General features: G+C 50.3%; 1 protein-coding gene across 2 annotated transcripts in view; it reads left to right on the top strand.

The window, feature by feature from the left end:
* Nucleotides 1-12,124, top strand: part of ATL1 (atlastin GTPase 1) — a 101,121-nt gene that overhangs the window by 21,808 nt on the left and 67,189 nt on the right. For both annotated transcript variants that reach the window (XM_060262281.1, XM_060262280.1), the window contains exons 2-4: nucleotides 4,895-5,142; nucleotides 5,398-5,532; nucleotides 6,601-6,705. In XM_060262281.1, coding sequence (XP_060118264.1) covers nucleotides 4,895-5,142; nucleotides 5,398-5,532; nucleotides 6,601-6,705 — 488 coding nt within the window. The remainder of the gene's footprint in view (nucleotides 1-4,894; nucleotides 5,143-5,397; nucleotides 5,533-6,600; nucleotides 6,706-12,124) is intronic.

Here is a 12,124-nt window from a genome sequence, read left to right as displayed (position 1 = left end):
AAGTGTTCCAGCCCTTTAATCATTCTAGTTGCTCTTCTCTGGACTTTCTCCAATGCTATAATATCCTTTTTGAGGTGCGGTGACCAGAACTGCACACAGTACCCCAAATGAGACCACACCATTGAGGGCCTTATGATACTGGCTGATTTGTTTTTAATTCCCTTCCTAATACTTCCCAGCACGGCGTTGGCCTTTTTTATTGCAATCATACACTGTCTTGACATTTTCAGTGAGTTATCTACCACGACCCCAAGATCTCTCTCTTGGTCAGTCTCTGCCAGTTCTTGGTCAGTCATTGCCACAGGAGGTGGTGACGATTACCAGCATAGCCAGCTTCAAGAGAGGATTGGATAAAAATATGGAGCAGAGGTCCATCAGTGGCTATTAGCCACAGCATATTATTGGATCTGTCTGGGGCAGTGATGCTCTGTATTCTTGGTGCTGGGGGGGGGGGCAAAGTGGAAAGGCTTCTAGCCCTACTTGTGAACCTCCTGATGGCGCTTGGGGGTTTTTTGGCCTCTGTATGATACAGAGTGTTGGACCGGATGGGCCACTGGCCTGATCCAACATGGCTTCTCTTATGTTCTTACTGTGTGAAACTGGAGGCTGGACTAGATGGACGCTCACTGGTCTGATCCAGCAGGGCTCTTTCTGATGTTCTTATGAGAGAGAAATGAGCACCTCAGTATGCTATGATGTAGGCCCAATCAAGACCAAGCTCTTATGGTATGTTTAAATCCATTTAAAATGGTGTCATTATCCATGGGTCAGACCCATAGATTGGGGGGGGGGGTAAGCTGTGATTCAAAGGTAGAGCATCTGCCTGGTGTGCAGAAGGTTCCAGGTTCAATTCCCAACATCTCCAGTTAAAAGGACTAGGCAGTAGGTGATGTGGAAGACCTCTGGCTGAAATCCCGCAGAGCTGCTGCCAGTCTGAGAAGAAAATACTGACTCTGGCTTCCATTCTCATTTCTCTTCCCATGGACTGCTTCAAGAGGGGATTGGATAAACATCTGGAGCAGAGGTCCATCAGTGGCTATTAGCCACAGCGTATTGTTGGAACTCTCTGTCTGGGGCTGTGATGCTCTGTATTCTTGGTGCTTGGGGGGCACAGTGTGAGGGTTTCTAGTGTCCTGGCCCTGCTGGTGGACCTTTTGATGGCACCTGGGTTTTTTTGGCCACTGTGTGACACAGAGTGTTGGACTGGATGGGCCATTGGCCTGATCCAACATGGCTTCTCTTATGTTCTTATGTGACACAGTGTTGGACTGGAGGGGACATTGGCCTGATCCAACATGGCTTCTCTTATGTTCTTATGTGACACAGTGTTGGACTGGATGGGCCATTTGCCTGATCCAACATGGCTTCTCTTATGTTCTTATGTGACACAGTGTTGGAGTGGATGGGCCATTGGCCTGATCCAACATGGCTTCTCTTATCTTCTTATGTGACACAGAGTGTTGGACTGGATGGGCAATTGGCCTGATCCAACATGGCTTCTCTTATGTCTGGGGCAGTGATGCTATGTATTCTTGGTGCTTGGGGTGGCACAGTGTGAGGGCTTCTAGTGTCCTGGCCCCACTGGTGGACCTCCTGATGGCACCTGGGGTTTTTTTTTGGCCACTGTGTGACACAGAGTGTTGGGCTGGATGGGCCATTGGCCTGATCCAATATGGCTTCTCTTATATTCTTATGTTGTGATGGTCTGAGGGAACGATTCAGTATAAGGAACTTCGTGTGTGTCAGACCCATAGATGTGGTCAGAAACACACCAGGCAAAGGCCAGACCTTTGAGCTGTCTGATACAGCTGCAGCTCTCCAGGCGGGGAAAGAGAAGGAGAACCAGAGACCAGGGTCAGCCTAACCCCAGAGCAGTTTGGGTTCCAGGCTCAAAACCCTCCTTGGATGTCCCAAGAAAGCTTTCAATGAAATGTTGGCAGCCAATCAGGCTACAGCTTCTGGACCAAGAACAAGAGAGACGGAGAACCTAGAAGAGAGAGGAACCAGTGGGCTGGGGCTGAGTTTGGGCTAGAGTTGCCAGTCTCCTGGTGGGGACAGGGGGCCTCCCCAGTCTGGAAACCCTCCCCCTGCTTCAAGGTCATCAGAAACCTGGAGGTGGGGAGGGAAATGTCTGTTTGCACTCTGTTATTCCCTATGGAGACTGATTCCCATAGGGTTCAATGGAAATTTGATCTATGGGTATCTGGGGCTCTGGGGGGCTGTTTTTTGAGTCAGAGCTACCAAATTTGCCGCATGGCATCCAGTCCCTCTCCTCAAAACACCTTCTGAGTTTCAAAAAGATTGGACCAGGGAGTCCAGTTCTATGAGCCCCCAAAGAAGGTGCCCCTCTCCTTCATTATTTCCAATGGAGGAAAGGCATTTAAAAGGTGTGCGGTCCCTTGAAATGTGATGGCCAGAACTCTCTTTGGAGTTCAATTGTGCTTGTCGCAACCTTGTTCCTGGCTCCACCCGCAGTGTCTCCTGGCTCCACCCCCAAAGTCTCCTGGCTCCACCCCCAAAATCCCCAGGTATTTCCTGAATTTGACCCGGCAGCGCTCGTTTGGCCCCATCACACCTCCTTGCCTGCTGCACTGTGGAGCTGGGCGACAGAAATGCACACAGGAGCGGCCGTTTCAGAACCAGCAGCCCAGGCCACGAGCCAAATGGTCAAATGTCATCCTCGTGATTTTCCACGATCGCTCTGGCGAGGCTACGGAGGACAAAAGGCTTTGTAGGGCAATGGTTAATGGTGGCTCTTTTGCTCTCAGTCTGCCACGATGACGGTATAAGGAGGAACACTGTGAAAAGAGTTTTCTGCGCAGAGCGCACAATGCTCTGGACTTTGGCTGCCTGAGGAATCTTGTCTTTTGAGGCTGCCGAGGTGATTCTGGATGGCTGCCCTTTAAAAGCTTTAAAAGGGGATTAGAAGAAGAGTTGGTTTTAACCCCCCCCCCCTTCATTACCTAAAGGAGGCATGAAGTGGATTACAATCTCCTTCCCTTATGAGGCAGGTGGGGCTGAGAGAGCACTGGAGAATTGTGATTGGCTGAAGGTCACCCAATAGGCCTCATAAGCCTCAAAGGAGCTTCCAATCTCCTTTTCCTTCCCCTCCCCACAACAGACACCCTGTGAGGCAGGTGGGGCTGAGAGAACACTGACAGAACTGTGGCTGGCCCGAGGTTTGTGAACCTGCCGTTAATTAGCTAGCATGTAGTTCTTTCTCTGAGTTGTTTGTAGAAGAGGAGATTGGATTTATACCCCACCCTTCCTGAAGGAGTCTCAGAATAGCTTACAATCTTGTTTCCCTTCCCTACCCCACAACAGACAACCTGTGAGGTAGGTGCCTCTCCCCATATGTGCCCCGGAGATCACTACAATCCGGCACACAATATCTGCTGACCATCCCTGGCATGAAGAATGTCCATCTTGCCTCAACCAGGGCCTTTTCAGCCTTGGCCCCAACCTGGTGGAATCAGGTCCCTCTGGAGATCTGGGCCCTCACCAAATTGTTATCTTTTTGTAAGGCCTGTAAAACAGCTATTCCGCCAGGCCTTTGGTTGGGGCAGCGGCCGTCCAACTCCACTGGCTGACCCGATGTGGTGATCCATCTCTGCTGCAACATAAATTTATTTTATTTACTATCTTCGGTTCATGTAATATGTGCCCAACTGAGCCGCCATTTATAATTTGTATGATCTGTCAAACTGTATTGTCCACATCGCTCTGGTTTTAACTGTAGTTTTTATACCGTTTTTAGAATGTTGTGATCCACCCTGAGCCCATCCTCGGGAAAGGGCAGACTATAAATTGCCTAAAATAAATAAATTGGTGGGACTGAGAGAGCTCTGACAGAAACTGCTCTTGAGAGGAACAGCTCTGCAAGGTCACTGCAGCAGGTGCATGTGGAGAAGTGGGGAATCAAACCCGGTTCTCCCAGATAAGAGTCTGTGCACTTAACCACTATGGCTGACCCAAGGCCATTCCAGCAGCTGCAAGTGGAGGAGTGGGGAGTCAAACCCGGTTCTCCCAGATAAGAGTCTGTGCACTTAACCACTATGGCTGACCCAAGGCCATTCCAGCAGCTGCAAGTGGAGGAGTGGGGAGTCAAACCCGGTTCTCCCAGATAAGAGTCTGTGCACTTAACCACTATGGCTGACCCAAGGCCATTCCAGCAGCTGCAAGTGGAGGAGTGGGGAGTCAAACCCGGTTCTCCCAGATAAGAGTCTGTGCACTTAACCACTATGGCTGACCCAAGGCCATTCCAGCAGCTGCAAGTGGAGGAGTGGGGAGTCAAACCCGGTTCTCCCAGATAAGAGTCTGTGCACTTAACCACTATGGCTGACCCAAGGCCATTCCAGCAGCTGCAAGTGGAGGAGTGGGGAGTCAAACCCGGTTCTCCCAGATAAGAGTCTGTGCACTTAACCACTATGGCTGACCCAAGGCCATTCCAGCAGGTGCAAGTGGAGGAGGGGGGAATCAAACCCGGTTCTCCCAGATAAGAGAGCTGTGGCTGACCCGAGGCCATTCCATCAGCTGCAAGCGGAGGAGTGGGGAATCAAACCCGGTTCTCCCAGATAAGAGAGCTCTGGCTGACCCAAGGCCATTCTAGCAGCTGCGAGTGGAGGAGTGGGGAATCAAACCCGGTTCTCCCAGATAAGAGAGCTCTGGCTGACCCAAGACCATCCCAGCAGGTGCAAGTGGAGGAGTGGGGAATCAAACCCGGTTCTCCCAGATAAGAGAGCTGTGGCTGACCCAAGACCATCCCAGCAGGTGCAAGTGGAGGAGTGGGGAATCAAACCCGGTTCTCCCAGATAAGAGTCTGCGGACTTAACCACTACACCAAACTGTAGCCATTGCCTTGAGCCTAAACTGCTGTCCTTTTTCTCAAAAACAGGCGGATTTTCAGAGAAGAACTATGAGTGGAGCTCGGAGGAGGAAGAGGTGGAGAAGAAGGCCCGGCCTGTGCAAGTTCTTATTGTGAAAGATGACCACTCCTTCGAGCTGGATGAAGGCGCCCTCAACCGCATTTTGCTTTCTGAAACTATCCGTGACCGGGAGGTGGTTGCTGTCTCCGTGGCAGGGGCCTTTCGGAAAGGGAAGTCCTTCCTGATGGACTTCATGCTGAGATACATGTACAACATGGTACGTCGGCTGCGGTGGGAACCGGAGCCTCAATCAGCTTGCCGTTTGTTTTTGTCTTGGAGCCAATGGGGGTGTTTGGCAGCTATCACTGGTTCCGAGCAGGCCCCCCTCCTGCAGCTGGGTGTGTGCCAAGATTTCTGGCAAGGCTTTGTCGGAATGGGGTGTAAGAGAAGGCGTGGCTTGAGAATCATACCTCTTGAAAAATATTGTTGCCCCTACTGGAGATGAAGTTGGTTTGTGCTCTTCACTGTGTAGGAACTAGTCGACTGGGTTGGGGATTACAACGAGCCACTGACGGGCTTTTCCTGGAGAGGAGGATCGGAGCGGGAGACGACGGGCATCCAGATCTGGAGCGAGATCTTTCTCGTGGACAAGCCAGACGGAAACAAGGTAGGCAGTTCCATGTCGCTGTTCACAGCGCCTTTTTGCCCCTTTGAGACGGTGCTGGGTTCTTCCTGACTTTCGGTATACCACATAGCAGGGGTGGAATTCTAGCAGGAGCTCCTTTGCATATTAGGCCACACACCCAATGTAGCCAATCCTCCCAGAGCTTACAGGGCTCTTTTTTGTAAGCTCTTAGAGGATTGGCTACATCAGAGGGTGAGGCGTAATATGCAAAGGAGCTCCTGCGAGAATTCCGCCCCTGCCTCATTATCAAACTGGACAGCAACGAGGTGGACAGACATTTAAAGAAACGTTTTCCCACCTAAGCAGAGGTCCCTAAGTGCAGGTCTAGTGAAAGTTGCTCAGTTTACAAAGTTCGGTTGTGTACATTTTGGTGTAGTGGTGAAGTGCGTGGACTCTTACCTGGGAGAACCGGGTTTGACTCCCCACACCTCCACTTGCAGCTGCTGGAATGGCCTTGGGTCAGCCAGAGCTCTCTCACAGAGTTGTCCTTAAAAGCCCAGATTCTGGGAGAGCTCTCTCAGCCCCACCCATCTCACAGAGTGTCTGTTGCGGGGGAAGAAGATAAAAGAGATCGTAAGACACTCTGAGACTCTGAAATCCAGTATTGTCTTCTTCTACATAGGCTTTGAAGGAGGAGGAGGAAGAAGAAAAAGAAGACCGTAAATTTATACCCCGCCCTTCTTTCTGAATCAGAATCTCAGAGCGGCTTACAATCTCCTATGTCTTCTTCCCCCACAACAGACACCCTGTGAGGTGGGTGGGGCTGAGAGAGCTCTGACAGAAGCTGCCCTTTCAAGGACAACCTCTGCCAGAGCTATGGCTGACCCAAGGCCTTTCCAGCAGCTGCAAGTGGAGGAGTGGGGAATCAAACCCGGCTCTCCCAGATAAGAGTCCGCACACTTCACTGCACCAAACTGGCTCTCGGAGGTTAGGGGTGGCATGTATGTGACGTCTTCAGCCAGTGCTTTGGTTTCTTCGTGCAGAGCAACGGGCTGCCTGGTTGTACCTCAGGGTCATTCCCCCGAATGCTTCATCTTTTCTTTAATGCAGGTTGCTGTGTTGCTGATGGACACGCAGGGGACCTTTGACAGTCAGTCAACCCTGCGGGATTCAGCCACGGTCTTCGCTCTCAGCACGATGATTAGCTCCATCCAGGTAACAAAGAGGCGCCTGTGTTTGGGAGGGCAAGAGGGGGGAGCGAGCGATGATTTTGACCTCTGGAGGATGGGGGGAAACAGCTGGGATCGCCTGGGCTGCTAGCACGGCTGAGGTTCCTTCCTTCCTATCTATTGGTTCTGTCTTTGATACTAATGGGAAGCAAGAAAGGAGGGAGCCTTCTTTCACACAGCATAAGAACAGAAGAGAAGCCATGTTGGATCAGGCCAGTGGCCCCTCCAGTCCAACACTCTGTGTCACATAAGAACATAAGAGAAGCCCTGTTGGATCAGGCCAGTGGCCCCTCCAGTCCAACACTCTGTGTCACATAAGAACATAAGAGAAGCCCTGTTGGATCAGGCCAGTGGCCCCTCCAGTCCAACACTCTGTGTCACATAAGAACATAAGAGAAGCCCTGTTGGATCAGGCCAGTGGCCCCTCCAGTCCAACACTCTGTGTCACATAAGAACATAAGAGAAGCCCTGTTGGATCAGGCCAGTGGCCCCTCCAGTCCAACACTCTGTGTCACAGAAGAACATAAGAGAAGCCATGTTGGATCAGGCCAGTGGCCCCTCCAGTCCAACACTCTGTGTCACATAAGAGCATAAGAGAAGCCCTGTTGGATCAGCCCAGTGGCCCCTCCAGTCCAACACTCTGTGTCACATAAGAACATAAGAGAAGCCCTGTTGGATCAGGCCAGTGGCCCCTCCAGTCCAACACTCTGTGTCACATAAGAACATAAGAGAAGCCCTGTTGGATCAGGCCAGTGGCCCCTCCAGTCCAACACTCTGTGTCACATAAGAACATAAGAGAAGCCCTGTTGGATCAGGCCAGTGGCCCCTCCAGTCCAACACTCTGTGTCACATAAGAACATAAGAGAAGCCCTGTTGGATCAGGCCAATGGCCCCACCAGTCCAACACTCTGTGTCACATAAGAACATAAGAGAAGCCCTGTTGGATCAGGCCAATGGCCCCTCCAGTCCAACACTCTGTGTCACATAAGAACATAAGAGAAGCCCTGTTGGATCAGGCCAGTGGCCCCTCCAGTCCAACACTCTGTGTCACATAAGAACATAAGAGAAGCCCTGTTGGATCAGGCCAATGGCCCCACCAGTCCAACACTCTGTGTCACATAAGAACATAAGAGAAGCCATGTTGGATCAGGCCAGTGGCCCCTCCAGTCCAACACTCTGTGTCACACAGTGGCCAAAACCCAGGTGCCGTCAGGAGGTCCACCAGTGGGGCCAGGACACTAGAAGCCCTCCCACTGTGCCCCCCCAAGCACCAAGAAGACAGAGCATCACTGCCCCAGACATAAAAACATAAGAGAAGCCATGTTGGATCAGGCCAATGGCCCATCCAGTCCAACACTCTGTTACACAGTGGCCAAAACCCCCCAGGTGTCATCAGGAGGTCCATCAGTGGGGCTAGGACACTAGAAGCCCTCTCACTGTGCCCCCCCAAGCACCAAGAATAAAAAGCATCACTGCCCCAGACAGAGCGTTCCAACAATACACTGTGGCTAATAGCCTGTTTCACTGTTCACTGGAACAGGCTTCCTCGGGAGGTGGTGGGCTCTCCTTCCTTGGAGGTTTTTAAACAGAGGCTAGATGGCCATCTGACAGCAATGAAGACCCTGTGAATTTAGGGGGAGGTATTGCATTGTGCGGGGGGTTGGACTAGATGACCCTGTAGGTCCCTTCCAGCTCTTATGATTCTATGAAGTAATGGTATCGCTTTACTCTGCTTTGGTAAGACCTCACCTAGAGTATTGTGTTCTGTTTTGGGCACCACATTTTAAGAAGGAGATAGGCAAGTTGGAACGTGTCCAGAGGAGTGCGACGAAGATGGTGAGGGGTCTGGAGACCAAGGCCTATGAAGGAAAGTTGAAGGAGCTGGGAATGTTTAGCCTGGAGAGGAGGCGGCTGAGAGGTGATATGATCACCATCTTCAAGTATTTGAAGGGCTGTCATCTAGAGGATGGTGTGGAATTGTTTTCTGTGGCCCCAGAAGGTAGGACCAGAACCAATGGGTTGAAATTAAATCTAAAGAGTTTCCGGCTCAACATTAGGAAAAAACTTCCTGACTGAGTGATTCCTCAGTGGAACAGGCTTCCTCGGGAGGTGGCGGGCTCTCCTTCCTTGGAGGTTTTTAAACAGAGGCTAAATGGCCATCTAACAGTGATGAAGATCCTGTGAATTTAGGGGGAGGTGTTTGTGAGTTTCCTGCATTGTGGACTAGATGACCCTGGATGTCTCTTCCAACTCAATGATTCTATTAAATTATTTCTGGACATAACTGTAATTTGCATGTGTGTGTAAGATAGCCCCTCTTTTATCTGATGGCATGCCTGGGAAAAAACCCCCAGATTTACATTTGAGTAAATGTGGTATCACGGTCTGACTTGGCATATTATTTGTTGTATGTATTTTATTAATTCAATTTAAACCCCGCCCTCCCTTTTGAGGCAGGCTGAGGACATATGAACATATGAAGCTGCCTTATACTGAATCAGACCCTCCTGGGTCCATCAAAGTCAGTCTTGTCTACTCAGACTGGCAGCGGCTCTCCAGGGTCTCCAGCGGAGGTTTTTCACACCTATTTGCCTGGACCCTTTTTAGCTGGAGATGCCGGGGATTGAACCTGGGACCTTCTGCTTACCAAGGAGATGCTCTACCACTGAGCCACCGTCCCTCCCCCTAAGAAAACATAAGAAAGCTTCCCTTCTTCAGATGTGTTGGAGTCCAGTAGCCCCTTTGAGTCTAAGAAGTATTTCAGGGCCTAAGCTGTTGAGATGCATATCGTAATTGGCTTGATTAGAACAGCGGAAATGCTTGCTCTAATCCAGCTGATCCCAGTGTGCCTCGCACCTTTGCCTGTTTTACAAGCATTCTTGAGGGCACACCCCTGCTGCCTTTTGTCCAGAGCTGGCACATGGGAGTCAGTGAGGTAGGGTGCCACCTCACCACAGGGGCGGGCACCCAATCCCCGTCTCGCTTGCGCTGACCCTGACTCTGCCGCGTCCGTCCTTCGGGCCGATTGGGCCGGAGGAAGGACGAGGCAGCCCCTGCCCAGCTGCCTCCAAAGCAGGAGACGGCTGGGTGGGGCGGGGTGGTGGTGGTGGAGAGAACAAGGCAGGGGGTCACGCTGCCATGATGACATCACTTTGGGTTGACGTCATCGCGCCCCGCGCCGGTTGTGGGGGAGGAAGGTAAAGGAGATTGTGAGCCACTCTGAGATTCAGAGAGAGAAGGGCGGGATATAAATCCAGTATCTTCTTCTTCTGACATTATCAAAGAAGATTCAGGCTACGCTTCAGTCAGCTGGCCTGGAGCGTGCACAGTGAAGCTTAACCAAACCTTGAGGCCAAGTGTCAAGCATGAGATTTCAAAATAATCGGTCCTTGGTTTTTGAAACCAAGTTAGGTGTATTGATAATCCATGTGGCTCATTCGAGCTGAAGATTGGAACTGATACTTTGTAGCACTAGAATACATGCTTTAAAATGGCACATCAAAGGTTCCATAAACAATTCTACGTTCACGTGTGAAATTCACACTCTGGGCTCCTTATCAATATTGTGGCTAGCGCATCCTGGGTTCAGGCCTGCCTGGGCCTGGGAACAAGTCCCAGGAGGTCTTATCTTCAAAGAGGACATTCTTGCATTTGTTAGTAAAAGCGAAAGAAGAAAGGTGGGGGCTGCTACTTTGATGTGCTCACATTTTTAACTTTGGGTTAGTAACAACTCTACAATCTGCATTCTATAATATAAAGGTAACAATTCTAAGATCTGGCTTCTTTAATATATAATGAATATACAATGTTTGACATCAAGCCAGTTTGGTGTAGTGGTGAAGTGTGCGGACTCTTATCTGGGAGAACTGGGTTTGATTCCCCACTCCTCCACTTGCATGGCCTTGGGTCAGCCATAGCTCTGGCAGAGGTTGTCCTCGAAAGGGCAGCTGCTGTGAGAGCCCTCTCCAGCCCCACCCACCTCACAGGGTGTCTGTTGTGGGGGAGGAAGGAAAAGGAGATTGTGAGCCGCTCTGAGACTCTTCGGAGTGGAGGGCAGGATATAAATCCAATATCATTATCTTCTTCTTCTTCTTCTTCTTCTTCTTCTTCTTCTTCTTCTTCTTCTTCTTCTTCTTCTTCTTCTTCTTCTTCTTCTTCTTCTTCTTCTTCTTCTTCTTCTTCTTCTTCTTCTTCTTCTTCTTCTAGGACAGGACTACAACTAGGCATCTTATACCCTAAATACTGGCTGCGAGTCAAATGATTAATTAGGTTATCCCAAACATTTGGATAAGCCAGACTGTCTTGCACCTGGCATCCAGTGGAGGGAAGGAACAACCCGGGCCTTGAAGATCAGCACTGCTAACAAGTATGAGAGACAAGGAGTTCCCTAGAGAGCAGCTAATCCTGTCTTCTCCCAAGACTCAGGGCCAGTAATCATCAGCATGTAGCAAAGATGGAGTCACTCAGGTCAATACCGTCTCTGAGGCGCTACTGGAATCAACACTTAGCTGCCTTGCTACACTCTGGAACTTGGTTAAGGCCAACGCCATGCTAGGAATTATTAGGAAGGGAATTGAAAACAAATCAGCCAGTATCATAATGCCCCTGTATAAATCGATGGTGTGGCCTCTTTTGGAGTACTGAGTACAATTCTAGTGTACAATTTCCAATTATAGCATTGGAAAAAGTGCAGAGAAGGGCAACTAGAATGATTAAAGGGCTGGAACACTTTCCCTATGAAGAAAGGTTGAAACGCTTGGGGCTCTTTAGCTTGGAGAAACGTCGACTGCGGGGGGACATGATAGAGGTTTACAAGATTATGCATGGGATGGAGAAGGTAGAAAAAGAAGTACTTTTTTCCCTTTCTCACAATACAAGAGCTTGTGGACATTCAATGAAATTGCTGAGCAGTCGGGTTAGAACGGATAAAAGGAAGTCCTTCTTCACCCAAAGGGTGATTACCACGTGGAATTCACTGCTGCAGGAGGTGGCGGCGGCTACAAGCATAGTCAGCTTCAAGAGGGGATTGGATAAGCATCTGGAGCAGAGATCCATCAGTGGCTATTAGCCACAGCGTATTGTTGGAACTCTGTGTCTGGGGCAGTGATGCTCTGTATTCTTGGTGCTTGGGGAGGGGCACAGTGGGAGGGCTTCTAGCCCCACTGATGGACCTCCTGATGGCCCTTGCTTTTATGGCCCCTGTGTGACACAGAGTGTAGGACTGGATGGGCCACTAGTCTGATTCAACATGGCTTCTCATGTATCTCAGGGGTCAACTACATGCTAGGAGAGCCAGTTTGGTGTAGTGGTTAAGTGTGCGGACTCTTATGTGGGAGAACCGGGTTTGATTCCCCACTCCTCCACTTGCACCTGCTAGCATGGCCTTGGGTCAGCCATACCTCTGG

The sequence above is a fragment of the Heteronotia binoei genome, chromosome 21 (assembly GCF_032191835.1).
Source record: "Heteronotia binoei isolate CCM8104 ecotype False Entrance Well chromosome 21, APGP_CSIRO_Hbin_v1, whole genome shotgun sequence".
In the NCBI taxonomy this organism is placed as follows: Eukaryota; Metazoa; Chordata; class Lepidosauria; order Squamata; family Gekkonidae; genus Heteronotia; species Heteronotia binoei.
The sequence above is the reverse complement of the archived record's forward strand: the minus strand, read 5'-3'. Positions and strand labels throughout refer to the sequence as shown.